At 41.9% G+C, this 25,195-nt stretch overlaps 2 protein-coding genes across 2 annotated transcripts; one reads left to right on the forward strand and one right to left on the reverse strand.

Annotated features, from left to right (window-relative positions):
* Positions 1–3,312: 3,312 nt before the first annotated feature.
* cckb (cholecystokinin b) lies at positions 3,313–7,183 on the forward strand. The gene is made up of 4 exons (XM_018701451.1): positions 3,313–3,421; positions 4,136–4,256; positions 4,383–4,538; positions 6,696–7,183. Exons 2-4 carry the CDS (start codon positions 4,136–4,138, stop codon positions 6,830–6,832), a joined length of 414 nt encoding a protein of 137 aa, XP_018556967.1. The 5' UTR covers positions 3,313–3,421; the 3' UTR covers positions 6,833–7,183.
* Positions 7,184–15,182: 7,999 nt separating this feature from the next.
* Positions 15,183–24,262, reverse strand: LOC108900420 (trafficking kinesin-binding protein 1). Its single transcript, XM_018701449.2, has 17 exons — positions 24,116–24,262; positions 23,158–23,234; positions 22,694–22,810; positions 22,327–22,427; positions 22,057–22,162; positions 21,878–21,956; positions 21,625–21,755; positions 21,446–21,520; positions 21,218–21,355; positions 21,051–21,127; positions 20,064–20,312; positions 19,657–19,937; positions 18,049–18,167; positions 17,197–17,404; positions 16,993–17,098; positions 16,127–16,252; positions 15,183–15,994 (listed from the first exon to the last, which is right to left on the reverse strand). The coding sequence occupies exons 1-17, from the start codon at positions 24,195–24,197 to the stop codon at positions 15,397–15,399; spliced, it is 2,670 nt and encodes an 889-aa protein (XP_018556965.1). The 5' UTR covers positions 24,198–24,262; the 3' UTR covers positions 15,183–15,396.
* Positions 24,263–25,195: the final 933 nt, after the last annotated feature.

The raw sequence follows: 25,195 nt of genomic DNA on the forward strand, positions 1-25,195 counted from the left end.
ATGTTGAACTCTTTCTTTATAGGTCCTACAAACCCATACATATGTTTTTAATTTCCCTGGCTCACATTACAGGATTACTGGGTTACATGCAGTGTTTTTATTGCTTTGTTTTTTCATTGACTGCTTTTCTGGGTTGGTTTGTCATGTTGGCCTGAAACCTTATGATACTTATGACTGAGGTGTTTACATTGCAACATGCATTAATATGACATGCACATTATGCAAACAAGTGAACAAATTAGAAACAAGGATTTACCATGCCCGTTGCATGAAGGAAATGAAAGCAAAATGAATCCCAAAATTTCCTCAATCTTTATTATCTGAGCACACACATGTACTGATATTCTTATAGAAACTAACAGATGGGTGTACAGTATGTAATGCTCCTGATGACATGAGGCTCCTGCTGTGCTTGAAACTGAAGCACCGCATCATATGGAGAACCATGGCTCATGAGGGAGATATCAGGAGCAGATAGACAGATTTAATAAGTAAAACCATCAGGTAACTAAAACATGCGAAGGAGCTCTGGAGTCTACCTTGTGGGCAAAATGGTCCTCTGAGACTGGTCTAAGTGCATATAGTATGTGTGACTGCGAGACAATGCCACTGAAACAGATGCATTAATAGATCTATGCATTATTTAGCGTGTTTACTGACTGTATACCAAAGCTTTAGCAAATGCCCTCAGTAAGGGGTCTCTCACTGTCTCTCTTTATAATTACAGATTCCAGTTTGTCTCACAGAACCTTCTCCACTGTTACCAATTAGAGCATTTCAACTTAACCCACCATTCCAGATGCGTGTTGGACGCACTCTGATAGACACTGGGCTCACAGGAGACGACTTCTTGCTCGTCTACACTGGGAGGTGAGAGAATTATCATGCTCAACAGGTTGGCTCCAGGCTGCACTGATTCTATGTCTCAAACACGCACACACACACACACACACACACACACACTGAGAAGAAACCACTAAAAGTATACATCTAATGTAGAAACTCACAAACACACACATTTCACACACATGCACGTCTCCCACACCACATGGTTAATTAATTCTAATTTGAATGGCCGTGGCCTCACCTCCTACACTCATGCCTTCTGATGGAGCCTGGAGAAGACATTACAGCATCTTCAGTGAGCAAGAAAGACTGAAGCAAAACCGTGAATGTGAAAGTAAAAAAAAAAAAAAAAATGTCAGCGTGAGCTGATGTGATCGAGAGAGGCACATTGCTCCTGAGTGACAGCTGGGACTTGTGGCTTAAAGTTTGGCAGGCAGCTCTGCGACTGGCAGCCAAAAGTGGTGGAATTAAATTTGGAGGATTTTAATATCTGGAAACCCCGTAATATGTATGTCAGTAAACAGCATAAAACAGACACACACTGGGGCTAGGTTATGATTTCTGATACCATTACAAGAGATGAGACAAGGACTCCAACCATGTCTGGACAGAGAGCCCTCTGACAGCTGTTAAGGAAGAAGATTTAAGTTTGAATGTGATTTACAGTTTACAGTTCCTAATGGCAAAGCAAGTAGTGGTATTTAGGTGTGGGGTATTTTGTTGATGGGTAACACCATGTGACCATACCTGAGTTGCCATATTGTAGGAATGATTAACTCACAGTGAACATTAAGCAACAATGCATGTTTAGCATTGATTCAAATGAGTTACATGCCAACATGATTTGTATGTACAGAATATTTAGACCAATAGAAATATTGTACAGCTGTGTTTTCAGCTGCACCTACTGGCTGTAGGAATGGCAATGTCTGCTGGTTGGACGTCAGTTACCAGGCCCAGACTTACAATGAAATTTAACACAGACCTTTATGGACCCCCTGAGGATAATTCTTCAGGTTTTTAGTGAAATGTCTCCATAACTGTCAGATGAATTACAGTTGAATTTGGTGCAGACATTCATGCTCCTATTAAGATAAATTGTAATCACCTTGGTGATCTCTTAACTTTTAATCTAGTGCCATCAATACTTTAGTGAATGGCTAAATAGCCGTCAAACTATTTAGTCAGTGATTCAGTGTCAAACCTGAGATGGCTTCATCAGTGCATCCAATGGAAATATTCAGTCATATGCATTATTTTATGCACATTAATTCAGCCTCACATAAATGGCATCTTCCACTAGAATTTAACGTTCAGTGGTGGGTTTGAAATGGTTGTGGCTGCACAGAATTTTGTGAGCTTCTCAAATCATCATTATTAAAAATATGGGCCCGTTGCATAATGTTTACAATGTTAGTGGAAGGGCAATCCTTCTTTTCTTTACAGTAGAATAATGGATAGTGCCTTGTCATTCATCTGGATAGTGCAGTAACTTAAGTATCAAGGGAAAAGTTTACCAACACTTCACAGAGACGAACGCACACTTGGATCCGTTACTCATTTATCTCTACTAATTAGACTACAACAGTAAAAGGATGTCTCTATGACTCCCCGGTGGATGTTGACCTTAGTTAATAGCTTTGCTGATTTCCTCACCACATTTCCTTGTCCACATTATCTCAGCAGGTAAAAACAGCTCCGGCGCCGTGTCAGAGATTCTGAACCTGTCATGCAACAAAGGGCTGCTGGCCTCATTAATAAAAAAGATTAACTCACAGAGGCTTATCAGTAGCTATTGACCCTGGCTGACTGATTTGCTACACCTGTGTGATCGATGGGCTGGGTTAATCCTGCGTGGTTAAGAGAAAGAGAAGGGGGAGGGAGGGAGGGAGGTGAGAGAAAGTTGGAGGATGGTGGAGATGTCTCACTTTGAGATCCTTGTTTCTGCCTCTGCCCGCTTTTTAAGTGTGAACATCCGTTGACATCTAATGCGTGTGTGGGTGTGTACAAATACACACACCCACGCGTGCCTGACTGCACTACCCCCCCCCCATCACCCACACACACACGTATATCCTCCTCATAACAGTACCTCGTGTGGATTATTTTACAAGGATACTGAATAAAAATTATTATTTCCAGCAAAAATAAAAGAGTTTTCAGTATTTCCTAGCATGCTTTTGCTCCAGATGAATCACTGTTCAGTGTACGGCACACAGAAACACAAACACACACACACACACACACACACACACACACACACACACACACAAAACACACTGTTAATGCACGTCAACCAGGCAACTCCAGATGCAGAATTTTATGACGAGCAAACAGACAATAAAACTGAAGCACGCTGTTGAATTGTTGAGGTTGTAACAAATACACTCACATTAGGCTTGCAAACACACCAAGGAATACACAGGATGTACACTGAGGCAACACACAAACACACACACACACACACTCAGGGCGCTGAGCGGGGAGTATAAAAGGGGCATCCTTCCCACTCAACAGAGAAGTGCTCTCCTCACTCTCACACACTCCTCTAATACGCTGAATCTCTTTTCTCAAGGTAAGACAACCACGTTTTCTTTTCTTATGATTTGACAGACGAGAGATTTTTGCATTTTATGAGATGTCTTTTACAGTATAAAAATGTTTTTTCTTCTTTATGCTCAGACTGGAATTCAACCATGGAGGCTATTTTTATATAAATTCAACAGAATTTATACATTTTATGTCAATTTTACCACAATTTTTTTGACATAATCAATCAATATTTATGTGACTGTATCACATTTGATATGTTTTATTGTGAATATATTGATAAATTAGTGTCTTGCTTCACTTTCTTACATTCTATCTCAAGAATTTATTTCCAGAGATGTGTCCTTAAAGCAAAAGAGAAATTGGAAATTCTTTCTTTGTTGACAACAAGGTTGAGCTGACCTGCTGATATTGTGCTCAGGATATGAACATCCAGCGATCTGCAGTGACAAAGCTGTTGTGTTGCGTGTTGTGCCCGTGGACCACAGTGTGAATATGCTGTTCTGATTCACGCGCCTTTTTCGGTGCAGTCATCAGAGTTATCATTAACTGTGAAAGAGCTGTTGTCTGGCAGATGGCAGAGGGTCTTGGTTGTAGTTTCTCAGTATGGAATATGACTGTTGAGTCAGAAGACATAAGCACCTGCTGTAAAACCCAGACTGGACTGTACATCTCAAATCCCCTCTTATTAAACTTTGCCTGTGTGTTTCTCTCTCTCCCTTTTCTCACCATGTTTCAGATGACTGCAGGGCTGTGTGTGTGTGTCGTGCTGGCAGTCCTGTGTATGAGCTGTCTGGGGCTCCCCCTCTCCTCTCAGCCCCTAGACGAGAGCCAGCGCTCCATCTCTGCTCCTTCTGAAGGTACGACTGTGGGCGAACACATTCATCAACATCACAGGGGAGTTTTTATATCTGATGCCTGATCTTTTGTATGTGTGTGTGTGTGTGTGTGGTGTGTGTGTGTCTACTTTTGTGTGTGCTAAGTAGCTCTCCTTGAGGTAGACACCCACATCTTAGGAGAGCCCCATCTCCGACACAGCCGCTCTGCCCCCCAGCTGAAAGCTCTTCCTGTGGCTGAGGAGGATGGAGACTCCCGGGCCAACCTCAGTGAGCTGCTGGCAAGACTCATCTCCTCCAGAAAAGGTATGTGTCTGTGTGTGTGCATTTGTGTGTGTGTTTCTCTGTATGTGTATTAGTTTTCTTGCATTTGGGTGTCATTCTGCAAACTCTTGAAGGACATAAGGAGTGGAGGAGTGTGTGAGTATATTAAGAAAACATCTGGCAATAACAATATTTACAACAAATGTTCATTTTCAGAGACAAGTGCTCTTCCTCGCCACTCTCCTCCCCTTGGTCTTGCTAATTACTGGAATCAGCGCACAGCCAGCTTTGTAAAATGAATTAGTGGCTCTGAAAAGCTTTTGTGGTTTGAAAGAGCGTGTATTAGTGTGCGCAGCCTTCCGGCCATTTCTCCTTGTACCATCTTATTTCACTTTTTTTCTCCTCCCTGTTTCACTCTCAGTCGCTTGAATTTTTTTTTCTTTGACACGAGCAAACAAAACCTCAATCCTGTCATAGTTCCTCATCCTGCATCTTTAGTCAGCGATTTACAAATCACAGTGAGTCATTTTCAGGATTCGTTCACTACCAACAGACTGGGAAAAATGGTGAGATTGTGACTTTTATTTCTTGATGACTGGATGATTCATTTCTGTCTATTTGCCTTCAGACATGGAATACCATATTTACTCATTGATGCACAAATATGCATGTATCAGAATTCCAGTTACATTTTCACATATTAAAGTTGAAGTTGTAAAATCTTGAGTTTAAGACTTTAGGAAAGAGAGAACACAAAACAGAAACTGTTCAATCAAACAGCACAGTCTATAAAATGTCAAAGGGCACATTGAAATTAATATGTAATACCTTAAGTAGTATGTGTGTGTGTGTGTGTGTGTGTGTGTGTGTGTGTGTGTGTGTGTGTGTGTGTTGGGTGGGTGTTTGTGCTTGTGTGCTCGCTGTTCACTTGCATGTTTCGGTGTAGGAGGTGTCGTTGTCAAGCCTTCTGCAGCCAATCTTCTCAGAACACCAAGGAACTGAAGCTCTGTGTTTATGTGTGTGCGTGTCTCTCTCTCTCTCTCTCTCTCTCTCTCTCTGTGTGTGTGTGTGTGTGTGTGTGTGTGTTGTGTAGGAGGCTGTGGGTGGAGTGTAAACAGCATCTCTGTGAGCGCTCAACTGATTACCAAACAGATAGCAAACTCTGCTTCACTTCACTTGGAATAAAAATCTGAGATTTGGAGATCAGAATCAGAGATGTTTCACAAGATGTGGGGTCAATGTGTGTGTGGGAGAAAATTAGGGTACAATGATCTTTGTAAGGGAATTGGACGCATACATTCGTGCACACAGACATAAACACAAATGCAAAGGCATGGACACACAAAGGAAGAGAGGGTAATAGCATGTTGTCAGTGTAAAGTCCAGCTGCTGCTGGAACGTCCTCTTTGTTGTAGTATTGGTGTGTGTGTATGTGTGTGTGTTTATAGGGATGTGTGTAAGAGGGTGAGTGAAAGAGAAATAATGAGAAAGAGAGGTCAGAGCCAATAGCAGGCAATTAAAGTGTCACAATGCAAACCAGTTTCACAGCAAGAAATCACAAAAACAAACCAAAATGAGAGAAATTTAAAATCCCAAAGCCGTCACAGCAACCAAACCTCATCAGTCGTCTGCTGTGGAGATTCAAGTTTGTAATATTATGAGCACTTGTTCCTCTGGAGGGCATAAACATCAAATTGTAAAAAGTATAATTTGGTAATGAACTCAACTAACATGTATAAGCTAGTTTAAAGTGATGAAGTTTCTAATATTAAAAGTATCAGTCACTGAAACCACATTTCAGTGCAGGAAGACTATTAACTGCTCACCCGAAAACTGCCACATTTGTAACAGATAGAATATTACCAGTAAAAATGATACTTTACTTATTAAAAACTGTAAATAAATCCTCTCTGTTCTGTCAGAATGACTCACAGAATTAGGAATCTGATTCAAGTTGCACCACATTTTGTTGCGGCTTCCAAAATTAGAGCATTTCAAACTAGTTTTCTCCAGCTGTCTCTATGCAGAAACGACCCAGAAAGTAGGACCACGATCCAGTGAAGTTTCCATGCCTCTCTCATGCTCTCCTTTCTATAGAGAATACTAATCTCCCATCCTGTTCTGTTCCTCCTCCACCCACTCTTTCTATCACCTCCACCCCTCCCCGCCGTCCTCCCTGCTTCTTTCTCCTCCTCCCAGGTTCTGTGCGCAGAAACTCCACAGCGAACAGCAGAGGCAATGGACTGAGTGCCAACCATCGGATAGCAGACAGGGACTACTTGGGCTGGATGGATTTTGGCCGTCGCAGCGCAGAGGAGTATGAGTACTCCTCGTAAAAAGGGGAAGTCACAGCTCATTCCCCCTCCATACAGGCACACAAGAAAATGAAGAAAAAAACCCATGCAAGCTGGCTCCTCACTGTCTCACAATAAGAGTCTATTTATGATGTATTTGTTGTACATTTGTTTGTAAAACTGTAATAATGCAATATATATATATATATATATATATATATATTATATATATATATATATATATATGCCAAATTTTGCAGAAAAGCTCTCACTGTCCATGGTTTGTTTGTTTCTGGTTTTCTCTGGTTTCTTTATCATTTTTGGGTGGAATGGACTGGGATGGTGTCAGGGTCTGTTGAGACTAACTGGACTGAATAAAGATTGAAAATATCACTCTCTGCATATGAATTCTTAAGAAACGATGCATGCTGCTGACCTCAGAGTTATTAACATTCATCAGGTACATTCATACAGCAAACTGTGGATTATCTGTGGCACTTCATTTTTTGTGCAAACATCAAACATGGAGAGTTGACAGCATGATCAGGTAGTAAGACATAATATACATGTGAAAGCACACACACAGCTGCTGTAAGACATTTTGGTGATAGAGTATGAGACAAAAGCCCTTCTGAATGCAGGAGAATGAAAAATTATCCTTGAACACTGTACTAAATCCTAAATTTGTTCCACGAGTGCACCAAAGGGTTTATGTTCCAAAATCAGTGTTCTTTTCTGTCAGATTGGAAAAATCCTCCAATTTCATTTTACTGGCAAAATGCAGTTGACTACATTAGCACAGTCTGTATACATAAAAAAAAAAGTTAGATAAGTTATTACTTTTAGTGAGAGAATGTATTATATCGAAATGGATAAAGGAAACTGCTCCCACTGTCACCTTTTGGAAAAAAGAAATCTTCAATGTTTTACCACATGAAAGAGATGGCTCTAAACCTAAATGTTAATTATTTCTGAATATATTGAAAGGCACTTCTGGACTATCTCTCTCAAGAGAGTTGTTAAAGTTGCAGAACAGCTGAAGGTAGATGGCCTTAAAGACTATGGGCTCTATATTTAAATCCTGTGACAAGTGGATGGTCGAAAGTGCAAGGAGCAAGTGCATTTAGGGCATGTCCAAATCTCCATTCGCTAGTTTAAAAACGTGGGTATGTTTTGGGAGTTTTCATGTTTTTCTTGTTCCTGTGTGGGTTCTCTCCAGGTTCTCTGGCTTCCTCCCACAGTCCAAAGACATGCAGGTTAATTGGTGACTCTAAATTGCCCGTAGGTGTGAATGTGAGTGTCAGTGGTTGTTTGTTTCTATATGTCAGCCCTGTAATAGACTGGTGATCTGTCCTGGGTGCACCCAGCTTCTCACCCAATGTCAGCTGGGATTGGCTACAGCGCCCCTGCAAGCCTTGAGGATAAGTGGGATTATAGGTAATGGATGGATGGATGATTGGATGGGTGTGTTTTGGATTAAACCAATCAGAGCATTAAACCAATCAGAGAGCCATATCCCATTCCTTTTAAAAGCCATGTGTAGTTGCACCATGGCTGACAAGTATGGGCAGATTTGCCAGCTTCTTCTTCCAGCTGACTTCTTCTTATCCACGCTGCTGCTGCTGCTGCTGCTGGTGTATTTGGGTTCATTGGCGTCAGCCCATGTAGTTCAGTATCACCCCTTCTCATGTCCTGTAATGCCAGTGCAGACCAGTAACGGGCAGAATAATTTATATTATTTCATGATATTGACTATTGGAGCCTACGGAGTGTCTTATTTTGAAAAATGACCGGAATTTCTGCTCAGCACATCCGCCTGTGCCTCCTAATACCACTTGACCCTACGCACTAAACACATTCTATCTTAGTCATGACTGTGATGGCCGACAAGTTAAACTAGCTAGCCAACTAGCTAAAATGAGTAAAAAAAACAAACAAACAAAAACACATGTCTGTGGAGAGCTCCTTTGAAAAGGGAAAAATGATGAGACAGTAGACAAGCCTAAGACTGTCCAAAAAAACCAAAACAAAAACAAAGCTGCATTTAGTGGGAAATACCAGGAGTTCTACTTGAAACACGGCTGTATCACGCCAGGTGATTCACATGCTCGTAGGCTATCAAATGAAGCCTTCCAAAACTGCTTCGACACATAGAGACAAAGCACCCTGCATTAAAAGACAAGTCTGGACCCAAGTTCTTTGAGGACAAAAACGTCAACATGAAGGACAGAAAGCAAGTCTTGAGGGCCACCACAGCAACAAGTGTAGCTGCTCTGAGAACACCGTACTTCACAGCTAACCGCGTTGCTAAAGCTAAGAGGTGTCTGTTGGTGAAGAGCTGATGCTGCCTGCTGCTGCGTTATGGTGAGTTGTATTTATTATGACACTGTATGTTTGTTTTATGCCGAATCTATACCCCACCCCCGACGGCTGGTCCGTAAAAATAATATCTTGCATGAAACAGGTCCGTGGTGCTCTAAAAAGGTTGGGGGCCGCTGCTGTAATGAGTCCTCATTCATGTCACTGGTGTTGATGGTGATTCTGTTGTAGAATTGTACATCACAATGTCAAATATGTGCTTTGTGCATGTCACCATGAAAGATTCAGACTTCAGTCTGCCTGCAGATACCATGAGTAAAGAGTCCCCCATGGGACCTGTCATTCACTTATTATCCTTTTACTTTTATATTAAATGTTGCATGTAAGGAATTGAATGTGCTGAAAGAAAAATAACTGTCATCTCACTGCTACTCACATGGGAATGTAGAATGTCTCCCATACATCGTGTAATCCAGGCAACTATGATTTAATGCTTTGAATTATCACAGTCACACAAAGTAACAAAATTATTTCAAGCCACTTTTCAAGAGTCAAAGGTCACAAAGAAAGAAATATCATCTACATGAGAAAACGTTGCTGGCCTGCAGTGAACAGTGGTTAATAATGCTGTTTTTAGACTATGATGAATGTAAAAGAAATGTCTGATGCTGAGAAAAAGGGTCAGTGTGCAGCCGCACAGAGGAGATGAAAGTCGTGGATGCATCATTCAGGGAGCGGGCCGGGGAATGTTTGAGAATATTTTTAAAAGGAGCGCAAGATCATTATGAGCTTTAAAGTTTGTGCTAAATATTGAAACGGTTTGAAGTACTCAGAGAAACTGATATCGACTGAATTATTAAGGTGGGCTGAAAATAAATCCTAATAATTGCTTTTGGCTCCACCACAGAGACAATAACAGCTTTTAGAGAGCCCAGTATATATTGGTGTTATGAAGGGATGTGTGTTATGAGAAAAAAAATTGTTATCAAACGTCTTTGGGCAAAGACAGACGGGAAGAGATTCAGTTGTGAGGTATTGACATTTACTGTCAGAACTCACTTGACATTTTCTTTTTGGAAACTCTGCTGAGCTGAACCTGTAGAAGGTATTAGAGGTGGAATCCACACTGGCGGTGAATTGTGATGAAGCAGCCCATTATGTCGCTCCTAGCACCAGCGTGTTAAGTGAAAGATGTGTCTGTGTGAGTGAGAGGTGGAGAGAGGGATCGATGAACAAAGCAAGCTCGGTGAATTATTCAGAGACGTGGTTTGGGATGCCCTGGAGGAAAGAAAGGGTTTGCTGTGTGTTTATATGTTTGTGTGTGTGCTGGGCATTAAAGCTGCTGGGCTGGACTGAGGTCGCAATTGTATTTGAAATTTACAGAGACTTGAGATTCTGAGAGGGCCAGGGGGAATCGACTCAAACTTTCTGTTTAAAGAGCTGAGGCCGAAAGACTTCAGAGTTAAAGGCTCTGGAAAGGTCTAAAGGCTTCAGTGGGATCACCAGCAAATGTCGCCTGTGTGTGTGTGTGTGTGTGTGTGTGTGTGTGTGTGTGTGTGTCGGCAGATATATGTGTGTGTGTGTTAATGTGGACAAACATGTGGCAGTGATACAGCGGAAAGCAAAATGCACATGTAGCCTACACAGTTTTACATGGAGCGTTTCGATTGCTCATACATGCTCTGGTATTGTGTCCTAATGGGCGAAGCCACACACTCATGAAAGGAACATGAGCTCCAAGAGTGTGGCTGTAATGAAGATCCAGCAACGGTGACGAGCAGATGGTCTGAGCTCTTCGTGAAACTGGCTGAACATACTGTCTCTCATTCTCTGTCCTGTCTGTCTCCAATTTTTCCTTTCTTTAACTTCAGACCAGCTTTAGTCAATTCAAAGGCGTTTTACTGGCATCGGAAACAGAAAAACTTATGGTAAAAGCAGGGAGGGAGAGTTCTTTGAGGATCTGGACTGTACCCCAAAAACCCTGTAGATCTAAGCCATATATGGATTCATCTCATTGCCATGGTCACATAACAGCAAATGTTTTAAAGATAGTGAAGTAGGAACATACTTAAAACTTATGAAAGATATAGTTTAGCAGCCTATTTGTTCTCTTGCTTAATTGAGAAGATTGATACCACTTCACATCTGTGTAGTGAATATCTTAAAACCAAGAGTCACAGGAGGAAAATGGGGAAATACCCAGCCCTGTTATCAACCTCACACTGTGACAACAAGAGGAAGTTGCACCCAGACAAGAAATACCCTGGTACAAGGAGGAAAATAAACATACAAACAGAATAAAAAATGGACGTGAAGCTGCTTTTCAGTATATTTTGACTAATAAACTACCAGATATGATAAATAGACTGCACAGGATACAGCTCCTAACAGCTGGAGTCAGTTGTAACACATGCTGTGATTGAGAGTTCTTTGAAACTAGTGAGCAAGAGAACAGAAAAGTTGTTAACTGAGTCTATAAACATGACTCTGCAGCCATGCTAGCTCTGCAAGGCTCTTAATGCTAGTTCATAATGACAGTCCTAACATGCTGATATTTAACATGCTGATAATGTTCACCATTTTAGCTCAGTGTGCTAATGTTTGCTAATTGGCAGTAAACACAGCAGGGAATGGTGGGAATGTCATTGCTGTTGTAAGAATTCATCCTGAGGCGATCTTGAATATCTGTAGCAACATTCAACAGTTGTTGAGACATTTCATTCAAAACCAAAATTGTCAACCTCACTGTGGTGCTAGAAGAAAAGTCAAAGGATCACCAACGTCATTAAGATTCAATATCTGTGAACCAGGCGACACGGTGGTGCCTCAATGCAAGAAGGTTCCAGGTTCGAGCCCAATGTTGATTTACATGTTCTCCCTGTGACTGCGCGGGTTCTCCCCAGGTCCAAAGACACGTAGGTTAGGTTACTTGGTGACTCTAAATTGCCTATAAGTGTGAATGTGAGTGTGATTGGTTGTTTGTCTGTACATGCCAGCCCTGTGATGGCCTGGCAATCCGTACAGGGTATACCCTGCTTCTCACCCAATGTCAGCTGGGATAGGCTCTAGCACCCACACAACCCTTATGGATGAACGGTATAGATAATGAATGGATGGATGGATGTGTGGGAACCATGAATGTCTGCACACTTTGATCTGCAGTTGGCACTAGGTGAAAAAAAAAAACCTAAACAAAAACAAAGTCCAGTTAAATATTACACTGTCTAGACTATCATCTTAAATGATGATGGGTACATACATAAACTCTATGGGGGTGCATCAGTTGTGTAATATATGTAATTCTGTGTTCAGAAGAGGAAACAGTGTGGTCCTATTTGCCCCTGAGGGTGAATTTCCTCTTATAGCTCTGGAGGTGCTTGATTTGATGTTGCGAAAATATGAGAATTGAAAAATGAGATTATCAAAATGTTATTCTAAGGGGACAAATATCCAACTCAGAAGACATCAGTGACATTTGAAATTGAGCTAGATTTTATTTCTTCTAATTAGACTCCCCAGCTGCCATGACATTTTTTTCTTATTGCTCACCTCTTGTTCACCCTGTGGCTAATAGAGGTTTAATAAGCGGCCTTCATCATATCTCTCATAGCGCAAGACATACAGATGGTGAATGGGTAATGGATTAGGACTGCGACAATGTGGACAGACATATAAACACAATGCACTTCACATATTATTTGCTGTGCTGCGTTATTCGTGAGCACCATCTGCTGGAGGAGGTCTAATAATGATTTCATTTTTGGGACTCATTTCCTTTTCATGTTTGCCCCAGTTTTGAGTCACCGTTTGATGTAGAGGGGGAAATAAACACATCGAGAGGAAAATCTCAAGATTGAGGCTTCTGTTTGATGATGCTTTATTTGGAAAATCCCCTGATCACATGCTCACCTCAATACTTACAGTGATGTGTGATTCTTGGTTATGCACTACACATAACAGTTCCATTTTAAGTGTGTCATTACTGACATTTCAGTGACAATGAACAGTATATACAGTGTGTGAGACAACATTTTTTTTAATGAAAAATAAGTTTAAATTCAGGATAAGCTTTTTTTTTTTTTTTCAAAATAAATAAACACAAGTGCAACAACGGTTGTAACAGCTACTTCACACCCTCAATCCAACACATGAAGAACATAAATCATCAAAAACAGATGGTTGAGGCACTATATTGCTTCATTTCACCAAGGAAACCTTAAGGAAAATGACCGAGAGCTTCTGACCACAACAGCTGATTAGCCACAGTTGCTTCCCTCATCCCTCTCTCCGTCCTCTTTCTGAGCTGCGGCTTCAGCATATTGATCTCTCCACTTCAGTGGAAGCACCATCAAGTTCCCTGTCTAATGGCCAATTAGGAAACGAAACCAAAGTATCTTTAATACTGACATAAAATCGATTCAGTGATTTGTTGAAAGTGACTTGTCAGACTCACACCTAATCACTTCAGGAGAGATTTAAGAAGGGGTAAGAGGGGTGAAAATGTTCAATTATTTAAAAAATGTGGACTTAGATCCAATAATATTGAGGAAGGAAGGCATGGTTTAATGCTACAGTAACTACCAATAGCCAACTAGTGCGATGGCAGATGCACCTGTGTATGTCTGGATGTGTGTGGGTTTTTGTGGATGTAATTCAGAAAAGGCAAGAGTGGGAGTACTACATCTAGCCAGCAGAATCAGTCTCCGAAGCATGGGATGTGAGTGGCTAGCAGTGGGAGATGTTTGCAGCTTTGACTGCATAGTTTTTGGATTTATCTGTTTTAGGATATTCTGCTTTTAATGGGTCAGTTCACCCAATTACATAAAATGAAATTCTAGAAAACAGGTTTTATGTGCCCAGATTTTTAGACTTCTGTGTCAAAACTAAGAAAAGTACCAAAGTGTGTCACATCACCATACTAACATGCTCACAACACCAATGTCCACTGATTAGTAGATGCGTGCTCACCATCTTAGTTTGGTGTGTTAGCTAAGATTTGGGAATTAACCAAAGTACAGCTGAGGCTGGTGGGAATGTTTTCAGTTTTGCAGGCATTTAATTAATTTAGTATTTGACATTAAAATTCTGACCTGATGATGGCACAAGAGGAAAAGTCAGATGATTACTAAAGTTATAAAGTTAATCCTGTTCCTGTTCTAAATTTGATGACAAATCATCCAACTACTGCTAAAAACTTAAAATGTCAACCTTATGGTGGCGCTACAGGATAAGTCAAGGGAGCACCAAAATTAAAAGAATTGATCATCTGGGAACAATCAACGTCTGGACCAAATTCATGGAAAATATATCTGATAGTTGTTGAGACATGTCAGTCTGGATCATTTCCACCCTTAGGGACTATTTAAAGGAATAGTTTGACTTTATTTCACTTTCCTTTTTGAAAGGTAGATGAGAGGACTTATACCAATATCATGTCTTTGCAAGTTTGCAAGCTAGAGCTAGAATGAGGCTAATTAGCTTAGCATAAAGACTGAACTAGGGGAAATAGCTATACTGGCTACAAAGTTCAAGAAAAAGCTCACTAACATATTAAATCCATACATGAACACAGTGTAAACACTGACATGACATGATGACAAATTGCTCATCAAGTTACACCATGTAACTCCTTGTAAAACCACAAACTGTCATTTTTACACTTAATTAAACAAAAAATATACAACCTGTTATTTAGCAAACTTCATAAGTGTTGGTAGATGTGTTTTTTAACTGAAATTTCCCCCTTGCTTCCAGTTCAGCTAAATACATCCTGATTCCAGCTTCATACTCACACAAACATGAGAGTGGTATCGATTTTCTCAAGGAAGAAAAGAATATTTTCCAAAATGTTAAACATTTAATTGGTAGAAAAACATTCTAATGAAAACACTTCAGACTGAGGTCTGAGGATTACTACTTCCTTGCAGCTGTCTTATTTGTAACAAGGATGGAAACAAAGCTCCTTTCATTCTCTGAGCATATAAATCAAACCTACCTGCATGGCTACGTGCTAGTAAAGGTAAATCAGAAAGTATGTTTTTTGTATTTTGGGTGAACTGACCCTTTAAGTTACTTTACTTTTAATTCAAGCATGAGTTGCCTCCTAAAAGCACTATAAAGCTGATCGTGTCGGTGTGTGATTAGAAACTGGTCAGTAGTGCCATGTCATTGTCGTACAGTATGAACAGTGTCAGTCAGTGTTTGGGCTCCAGGGACTGCTCAGCAGCCACACCTTGACCCTGCCTGGCTCCTACTTGTGGTACCCTGATGGCCAGCAGCAGTCCAGACTACTCCTGGGGCCCCGGGGCTTTCATGGCCATGCTGGCCCCAACCATGGCTGGATAACTCCGGTTCCTCCTTATTCCATCAGGCCCGAAGGGGGAGCCGGATCTGCGAAGCCCACCCAGCGGTCCCAGCATGGGACTGGGACTCATCGCTCTGCCCCCCGGCGCTCCAGCCACACCCAGCCGCTTCACCTTATCCAGCAGGTTGAGGTTGTGGACGGTCACGCTAACGTCTGTCTGGCTTTCGCAGTCCCTCCCTCTCTGCCTCCCCCTCATCCCCCCAGTCACCTCCTTCAGAATAGAACGGGCTGGTTTAGAGGCCAGGAAGTTGTCATAAGAGGGGCTCTTAAAGTCGAAACCTGCAGAGGTTAGCATGGCTGAAGAAGCTCCCGGCCCTGTGGGGGAGTTGGGGGGGGTAGAGGGCCGCAGAGGGTCAGGGTTTGGTGCTCGGTTAGGGGCGACAGAGGTGCTGAATAAGACTCCTCCGCTGCCCTGACCATGCTCCAGGCCCTGGCTCTGGTGATACATCGCTGCTGAGATCCCTCTCTCCTGGAGAAGACGCACTAACCCCAGGGAGGTGCTGGTGGTACGTGTTGCATCTCTGCATAAACATGAGAATTGAAAGTCATCATCACATTGACTGGTAAACTCTGCAAAATAAAATTTATGGGGAAAAAGTTGATCCTAGTCACAGAATGAGGTGCAAGATTTTCTGGTATATCAGGAGCCTTGCCTGAGGTTAGTTGAGGATTCGGAGGGCCTGAGACTGAGCCTACGGGGCGTGCAGGGTGTTGCAGCCGGGGTACCCAACAAAGAGCTGGTCATCACACAGGAAGCTGACGCTGGGACTGGGTTTAGACTGGAAAGAAATTAAAAAGAAGAACAAGGATGATTAGAAACATTGAAAGGATGGTACTTCTTACTGATTTCAGCAACTTAAACTACACTTTGATGATATCTCACCATTTTAATCACAAAACTGACATTTGTTGTGCACAGGAGATGTTGTTTCTTTGAACCATAAGGACCTATGTGTATTATTCAACACCTTCCTACTGTCTAGCAGACAACTGAAATTTGTTGTTTGGACACGATCCCACCTCAGCAACTGCTGTTTGGATCTTTATTTGTCCTGTGGGATTTAGTCAAATTCAGACTGAGTACACATTTAGCAAACTGTAGGCTTCTCTAAGTGCCATTATTTCTAAACAACAACATCACATTAAGCTGCATTATATATTTAAACTCTGTTATGTTCACATATTAATTTGTTTTGTTATTACAATATATATAATGCAATAAAATAGCAAATTTAACTGCTTTTTAAAGGCATGCACCATTCAAGCTGGAAGAAAATGGGCATCCCTAGGAAGCAAACACATGACTGTTCTTGTATCCACACATTATTTCACTGGGACGTTTGTATCAAGGCATACGTCTGAATACAGCTGCTTTCAGCAGAAAGGCAATGCTTCGCAGAAGCTGATTATGAATGAATTCTGGCAGATCAAAGAGAAAACTTTGAGAAACTCAAGAGGACAGGTCACAGAAAGTTGACCATAAATTTTCAAGCAGCACCAGAGGCAGCATTTTGCTCACCTTGGCGTGACCCGTGTCTGCTCATCAGTCGGGTGAAGGATTCGACAGGTTGTGAAGGTGTAGGTAGAGCTGGTGTGGGCCATGCATTTACCTGGGTAGTATGCAGCTGCATGTTGCACAAACACAGATAACTTGTCAGTTTCAAGCATTATAATATGTTAAAACAATATGAAAGTTATGCATAAATGTATTGTATGTCCTCACCCAGGGCGTCTGTGTTGCTGAGATGTGGCGATGGGGATGGAGACGGAGGAGAAAGTGGAGCACGGCTGGGTGGAGCCTGCCCGAGGTTGGTATCGGTGGTGCCAGAGGTGGAGGGCACGGCTGGTGTGACAGAGGCTGAGGATGTGGGAAGATTCTGGAAGTATTGCTCACCTGGTTCATCCTCTTCAAAGCCACCCCAAGGATACACCTGCAGACAGTGACACATAGCAGAAAGATGAGTCCAGATCATTACAGTTTCATGCACACGCACCAAGCATCAGAAGTGTTAATGGTAGTAATATCAACCTGTAGCAGGAGTGTAAGTGATACTTTGCAACTAATTCAAGTCATAATATATACAGCAAACACACTGGGTGTTGTTATTTGTCAAGTCCCTTATATCTATATAATATCTATATAAGAGAAATTTCCTCAGTTGCTTTAGTCAGTATGTATTTTATTCACCGTTGTCCTTTCCTGCTAACTGAGATGATAAACATTAAGAAATTAGAAATGTTAAAAGAAGATGGACACCTGACTTTATATCAAGGAAAAGGAACAATCTGCAAAATTTTACTGTGCTGTACTATCACTGCAGTCTGGTTACATAAATCCTGCAAATAAGTGGGATTTAATTTCTTCTATAGTAAAAGAACTGTGACTCACAATTTCATTTGGGCAATGAAAAAGTTGTATACACTATTGTAACATGTTTGCAGTAATTTTTTAACGCATTTCCCAATAAACACAGCTGTACATCTGATAAACAGGAAGACACCCACTTGTATGAGCTTGACCATATCATAAATATGGACTCAGAAATCTCACACGCCAACACATACACACACAGACCTGCTCCAGCTCTAGTTCAAGAGGTCTGTAACCCTTTGGCATGACTCCTGGTCTGGCATCCAGGATCACACCGAGGTGAGGCTGGGCTAACTGCTGCCAGTGGTGCAGGGTGGCGGAGCCTGGAGGAGAGAAATGAAAAAATCTGCAATGTATCTGACTGCTTCTAATATCATCAAACAAACACAAAATCACAAAAAAGGAATATTCATTACACAGTACTTCACATGTAAGTGGTTGATTTACTGTCAGCAGACATTTAATGCATTTGACATGTAGGTTTCCTGACATAACTTAATAGAATAATACAAGATGCTACGACCTCTTGAGGTTGTACCCGGTGGTGAGGGGAGAAGATTATAAACATGACAAGTAACCAGTTGGAGTATGCATTTAATGCTAACAACTACCTGTTAATGACTGTCTAAGAAGAATGTCCATGACATGAAAACAGAAGAAGTCTCAGTGATGAGAAACATGACAAAAGAAGATGGCAAGACTAAAGGTGATGAGGAGCAGAGGAGTAAGATGGAAATGAAATGAAATGGAGGAGCAGTTAGAAGGAGAAAAGGTTTTTATTTTTATCTGAGAGAGCAGTGACAGAATGAATGAAGAAAAATCATACAAAAACAGAAGAAGTCATAAACATATTAAAGAAACACAAAGAAAGAATAATGCATATATTAGAAAAGACAAGGTGTAAATATAAATACACAAATGTATGAAAACAACGGCAGTGCAAGGTGGATATATATATATATATATATATATTTTTTTTTTTTTTTTTTTTTTTTTTTTTATATATTATATATATATATAAATTTGCTTTTTAATTTGCTTTTAAATTAAGTATAAATTATCACCAGCAGAGGGCAGCACAAGACAACAGCATCTGCCTCTAAGGTCAAATCAACACTGAACCGCAAGGGGAATAATAAAACACTGTGATTCTCTCTTGGTTCAAGCGTTAAAGCATGTTACACTTCTGGCTGCACCCCAATCAGTGATGTCACATCTGGTGTTCTCCATCATCAAAGTTAGGGGTGTATTTAAACTTTCTGGATCACTATCATACAGTATGTACATTCTGATTTAAAGTCTGTGTTTCCATATTCAAGCGGAAGGTCACGAAAAACAGCAAATAATCTGGAGGTATGGCATAAACAGGATGCCAAACCCTCTTTCCTCCTCTGTTTAATTGTGTGTCTATAACCACCCTCTGGGCTGTGTGTCTTTGTAATAGCTGTGTGGAGATGTGAAGCTGCCTGACTTGTGATTGGTGCATCAGAGACCAGAAAGAGTTGAAGAGCATGAGTGACAGAGGCCTCTCTTTCCTCTCTCTTGCTCCCTTCATCTTCCTGCTCCCGGCTCGGTCTCTGGCCCACCTCCTTCCTCTCTCCCTCTCTATCCCAGCTCCAGTCTTCCTTGCCCACCCCCACCCTTTCTCTCTTTCCCCCTCCAACGTCCGTCCATGCCGGCTCTCCCTCCTACTCTCCCTCTCTGTCCCCCAGCCTCGCTTGTTCCCCATCTTTGTCCCAACTCCTCTGCGCCGTTCGCCGTCCCACTTCCTCCCCGCCTTGCAGCTCATCCCACACTCCCTCTCTCCCTCACCTTCAAGTGGTTTGACGATTTGGAGCTTGTCAGGGAGGTAGGGCCCTCGTGTGGCCCACAGGTGGAGGTTGCCAAGGGACATGATGCTTTCTGAGGGGGTCAACATGCTCTCCTGGCCCAGAGCATCCTGCAGTCCTCCATGTCCTCCCCGCCTTCGCTCCCTCTCTTCTTCAAAGAAACGCCTCTCGCTCAGGTTGTTCTGTCGACGCAGAGACAGGCGGCGCAGGGCCAGCCTCAGGTCCTCAGCACCACTCGCCTTCTTCTCCCGGCCCTCTGCGTTGCTGTCAGAGCACAGATGGAACAGAAACCAGTTCCAATAATTGCTGAAGACACTTCAAACTTTCATCAATCTCAACCTCCTCTCTAATTTGTTTGTATTTGTTTTGTATTCACCCACTCCTCCTCACCTATCCTGATTAGATGCTGTCTCCATCAGGATGCTCTGTGTACGGTTGTCAAGGGCAACACTGTCTCCACTGATGTCACCTCCGTACACGCTGGAGTGGGGGGTGGAGAGGCCACTGGACTGAGGTGACGTACGAGCTGACAGAGACTGGTTGGAGCCGGGGATGTTGGCGCTGGTTGGAGTCAGTGAGCGCTGACGGACTGTCTGGTTGACGTTCTTGACCGTCTCAAAAACACGCTTACGATGAACTCTGCAAACAATCATACACAAGAGCATTAGCCTGCAATGTATGTAGTTAGTCAAAAACATCTTGCTCTTAGTTTTTCTCCACAAAAAAATTGGCCTCCTACACCTAAACTAGCCACCACACTATCCTATAGCTCTCTGCGTGATCCAGTAGATTAGCTATCTGGCTGATGAAGTTGGTTAAACCTGCGCTGTTTTGTTAATCTTTTAAGTATTTTTTGGCCAATTCAGCCATTGTTCAGTTTACAATACAAGAGGTTATAATAGTCCATTTGAGCAGTGCTACTTTGTCATTGAAGGCTGGACACTACAATGACAGGCTATTGGAAAGTGGCCGCCGGGCTGGGGCTAGCTGGTTTGCATGCTAACTTCAGTAGAAGGAAAAAAGTGACAGAACTAAAAGCACAACAACAGTTAACGCTGCCGTTGCTTGGCGAGTAAAGGAATGAAGTTTGATGCTGAACTTGCAAAGTTTCTAGACTGGAAGTAAACAGCTGTTACTGTTAACACTGGCCACGTATCAATATCAAAAACTTACATATAGCACCTTTAATAGTAAGTAGCGTCTATTATGCTGAAAATGGCAGCTCTTCTCACTCTAAACCATACCATAAGTGGTATTCAATTCAGTTTTGTTTCTTTTTAAAATTCTGTAAAAACGTGTAAACGTGTAAAATATATTGGTGCTGTATTCTACACAGTCCCTATAGTTTGAGTGTAATATTAAGCACATAATCCATACTTCTGTTCTTCACACTCAGGATCATCCAGACTCAACTCCTTCCTCATCGTTCCCTCAATCTCAGCTGCCAGAGAATCCTGCAACACAAAAACTCATGAAGGAATAGAATATGGTTATGCACATACACCAGCAGACAGAGACACACATGCACGCACACACTCCCTCACCATTGGGTACAGTCCCAGGGGGTGGTAGCGTCGAGGGGTCCCTGCAGGGTAGTTTCTGTTCCTCAAGTTCTTCAGCTCCTCCTGAGCTTCATGCAGCATCTCAATACACTCTGAGTACTTCTCCTCTAACTCCTGGAGCTATTGTATTGTAAATATTAAACTTAACATCAAACAGTCTAATATCATGACAACACTGAGACAAATAAAATGTTTACAGTGAACAAGTACCTCTGCTGTAAGCTGCCTTTGGGCATCTTTGGCTGCCATCAGGTGTTGCGAGAGCTCCTCATTCTCCACTGCATACTAGACACACATATCCAGGTTTGAATTGGTAAAACTGACTAAGCATGATAATATTCACATTTGAGTTAAAATGGGTTCCTGTGTCTGTGTGTGTGTAAACTCACAGATTTGGCTTTCTTTTGCAGATCCACTATCTGAGAGAGGAGGTGTGTGATCTCTTCTTGCTGTCGGGAGGCATCTTCAGTCTTACGAGCCAGTTCCTCCGCTATGGTGGAGATCTGGAGACTGGACAACCCTGTGAGAACAGACGGAGGGAGAGTTTAGCTCAGCCTCAGAGAGGGGAAGAGAAGAAGAAGAAGATAACATGAAAAGAGTATAAAAGTCAGAGCTGGAAATGGAGAGTGACACAAAACTTACTGAGCTCTTTCACACAGTCACTGACAAGCTGCTGCTCCTTTTCTTCATAAGTTTCAGTCTCAGACTTTAGATGGTTAGCCTACAGGTAGACAACCACAATTAAACAGTATATTCCTAGCAATTTCACTTTCTTATAATGCGTGTATGTATGTGTTACTGTTATTAGTGTGTGGAGATACCTCTGAGCGGAGAGAGAGGTTCTCTTCCTCCAGCTCTTTGAGTTTCCTCTGGAGTGTGTCACTCACAAAGGCTCCTGAAGCTGTTTCCACTTTACTCTTCTTCCCCCTTTAGACAGATGAATACACAGCAGGTAGGCTGTCATGTTCTATGTTTAACATTTCTGCTTGTTTTGCTGTTTTGCATCCAAATTCATGCACATTCAAAATTATTACATCGACTTTCTTACAGATAGAAAGAGAGATATTCATGAATAAAGAAAGGATGCTAACGTTGGAGAGCTGCTGGACTCGTCCTCGCTCTCCTCAGCTGCATTGGTGTAAAACTGCAGCAGCTCATCCTTCAGGTTCAACTCATGATGCAGCTGGGCCACCTGGAGGAGGTCAGATGATGTTTATAACTTGTGCATGTTGCCATTTGAATATGTGTACGTATTCAAGTATCTGGTGTAAGATGTGCTACCCAGACATCTTATGTGTCATATCTTTGTGAACTGCATAATCTTGTTTGATCATGGCAAACTCCAAGATCCACTAAACCTTGACCTTGACTTGGGATTGTTTTGCAAAGTGTAAAATGACCAGGACAAAATTTGATTGATTAGTCAAAATTCATTAGTCTCTGTGTGTGCGTGCAGACCTCCTCTGTGATTTGTCCCACTTGTATCTCCAGATAGTCATTCTGCTCAGTCAGAGTTCGGTTCTTCTTAAGAAGTGATTGGCCAATCCTTGCAGCCAACTCCAGATCTCTCTCTTTCTATTGGTTTAGATGTAAGAAGAGAAAAGAAGAGAAGACATAGCTGCGATTTATAGCTGCAATACTAAAATATCCCACAACACTGGGAAAGTACATTTGTTCTTGCTGGTGTTCTGTGGTGGGTGGAGGTTCAGCCATTCCTGGTAAATTTTGAGGCAGAATTTCATTGTTTACTGATCCCTTTCTGTTAAAAGAAACTTTCCACATGTATTCATACAACAGACATAATTCATTTGGGTAAATAGAGCAAATCTACAGTGCAGCATCCTTTCTGCTGCAGCTTCACTTTGCGATTTACACTGATTAAAAATCTGTCCCTGTGCACTGACAAAAATAGACCATCTCACCTCCTCCAACAGACGTGTGACAGCATCAATGTCATTGTAGGTCTTCGTCATCTGGCCCACTCTGTCTGCACATAGCACTGTGAGAATATAAAACACAAACAGAGTGAAGAGAAGCTAACAAGTAACCCACAACTTCCTGGGAAAATGACCCATGTTCTCATCACTTCTGGTGTGATACATGTGTGCACGCACACACAGCTGCATTATGTAACACAGAAAGTTTAAAATGTCATCCTCTCAGAGGTGATGGACAGGCCATGTTTGGGATATAGTAATGTTAGTGTATGAAAGAGCAGGGGAGAGTTAAAGGGCAAGAGGTAGTTTTCCATGGCGCACTGTGTTGCCCTGAGGTGACGGCTGTTATTGATTCAGAGCTCTAATCAATAACATGCTGTACAAAGTTATTGAATGCGTTATGGTAAAACACTGTAATCCTGTTAGTGTTACAACCAGCACAAAATAATATAATTGTCGTTTCATTAAAGCACCTTTAAATTTCTCCTTTTGAGAGTAAGGATAGGCAGCAGAGTTCGAGCTGTGATTCACTCTGACTCTCACAGGCACAACAATGAACCATGGGAATGTGGTGTGTATGTGTATGTGTGTGCTTGAGGGCTGTTATGTCAAAACGGACCAAATTCAAAGTCACCAAGCTTCAGGAAACTCCTTCTAATGAGGAGAACAAAGCCACAAGCCACAGACAAGCTCCACTTTAAAACCATTGACTAGGAAACACACGAAACAGTTTCAAAATGCTGTCTCTGTGTCGCTAAGATACCCAAATAAAGATCTTTGTGTTGTCAAAACTGTAAAAGTATTATCTCAATCTACAAACACCAGCTTGCACTTTAGTCTGCTGTGTACACAGTCTAATCAAAGTATACCACACTCAAACCAATCACATATTTCATCATATTAAACATGACTTTCTTTTCTGTATTCTAAACATGCACTTTACCTTTCTTGTCCTCCTTATAGTACCAGTCATGCAGCTCACATTCATCCCTCGCTAACCCCTCCATCCTGCTCTTGCTGTCCATCTCTTCCCTTGGATTCACGATGACCAAGCAGACATGACAACTGATCCAAATACTGATCCATTCTCTCTCTCCTCTCTCCTCTCTCTCTCTCTCTCTCTCTCTCTCTCTCTCTCTCTCTCTCTCTCTCACTCTCACTCACTCACTCACTCCTACTGCTCAGTTACTGCACAGCACAACAGGCCCAGAGCCCGAATTACCCTCCGCCCACATTGACGCCCCTGTTGAGTAAGTGCGAGGGAGGCGGAGAGATGAGAGGGTGCACATCCGTTTTGGAAAAAGCTCCGCAGCTGCTGAGGTGAAAAAGTGGGAAGTAGAAGTTGATGTTATGATTGTGCAGGATAAGTTGCAAGATGGAAGCAAGAGCCAATCAGAAAGGACGGGATGTGGCGTGGACTCCTCTCTCTGTTGATTAGTGCTGACAGAACTCCCACATTTCTCTCTCCCATTTTCTCTCATCTATTTTGAACGAGGCCACTGAACTGTACCCATGCTCCAGCAGCTGTTGCCATGGCAACCCTCATCCACAAACACACCCTTGACACAAGCATGGGCACACACACGCTCACTCCTAACCTTTGATCACACTGCAAACAGAGGCGTGCACGCACACACACACACACACACACACAGACTGTGCCTCTTCTTTCTGACTATTTTTAGTCTCAACAACAGAACATAATAGGATGGGAACCAATGAGCTAACCTCTTGCAATGCTCTCATTCCTCAACAGGTTCCTTACAATACAGTGTAATGTCTGTAACAAACAAAAAATTATTTTACATTTAACACATGAATGTTTTTTTTTTTTTAATTAGAACTTTAAACTTTAAAGTAAAGATAATGGAGAAACATCTTCTATCTCTATTGTGGACTTAGTGTAAAGCAGTAGAGAGTGGAATGATTATAATGTCTGTGTCTGTTATAGAATGAAAAGATTAATTTGCAGTTTCAACTTTAAGAGCAACAAAGAGCTGATAGAGAGATACTAGAGATTTAT

This window comes from Lates calcarifer, linkage group LG3 (assembly GCF_001640805.2).
Source record: "Lates calcarifer isolate ASB-BC8 linkage group LG3, TLL_Latcal_v3, whole genome shotgun sequence".
Taxonomy (NCBI): Eukaryota; Metazoa; Chordata; class Actinopteri; family Centropomidae; genus Lates; species Lates calcarifer.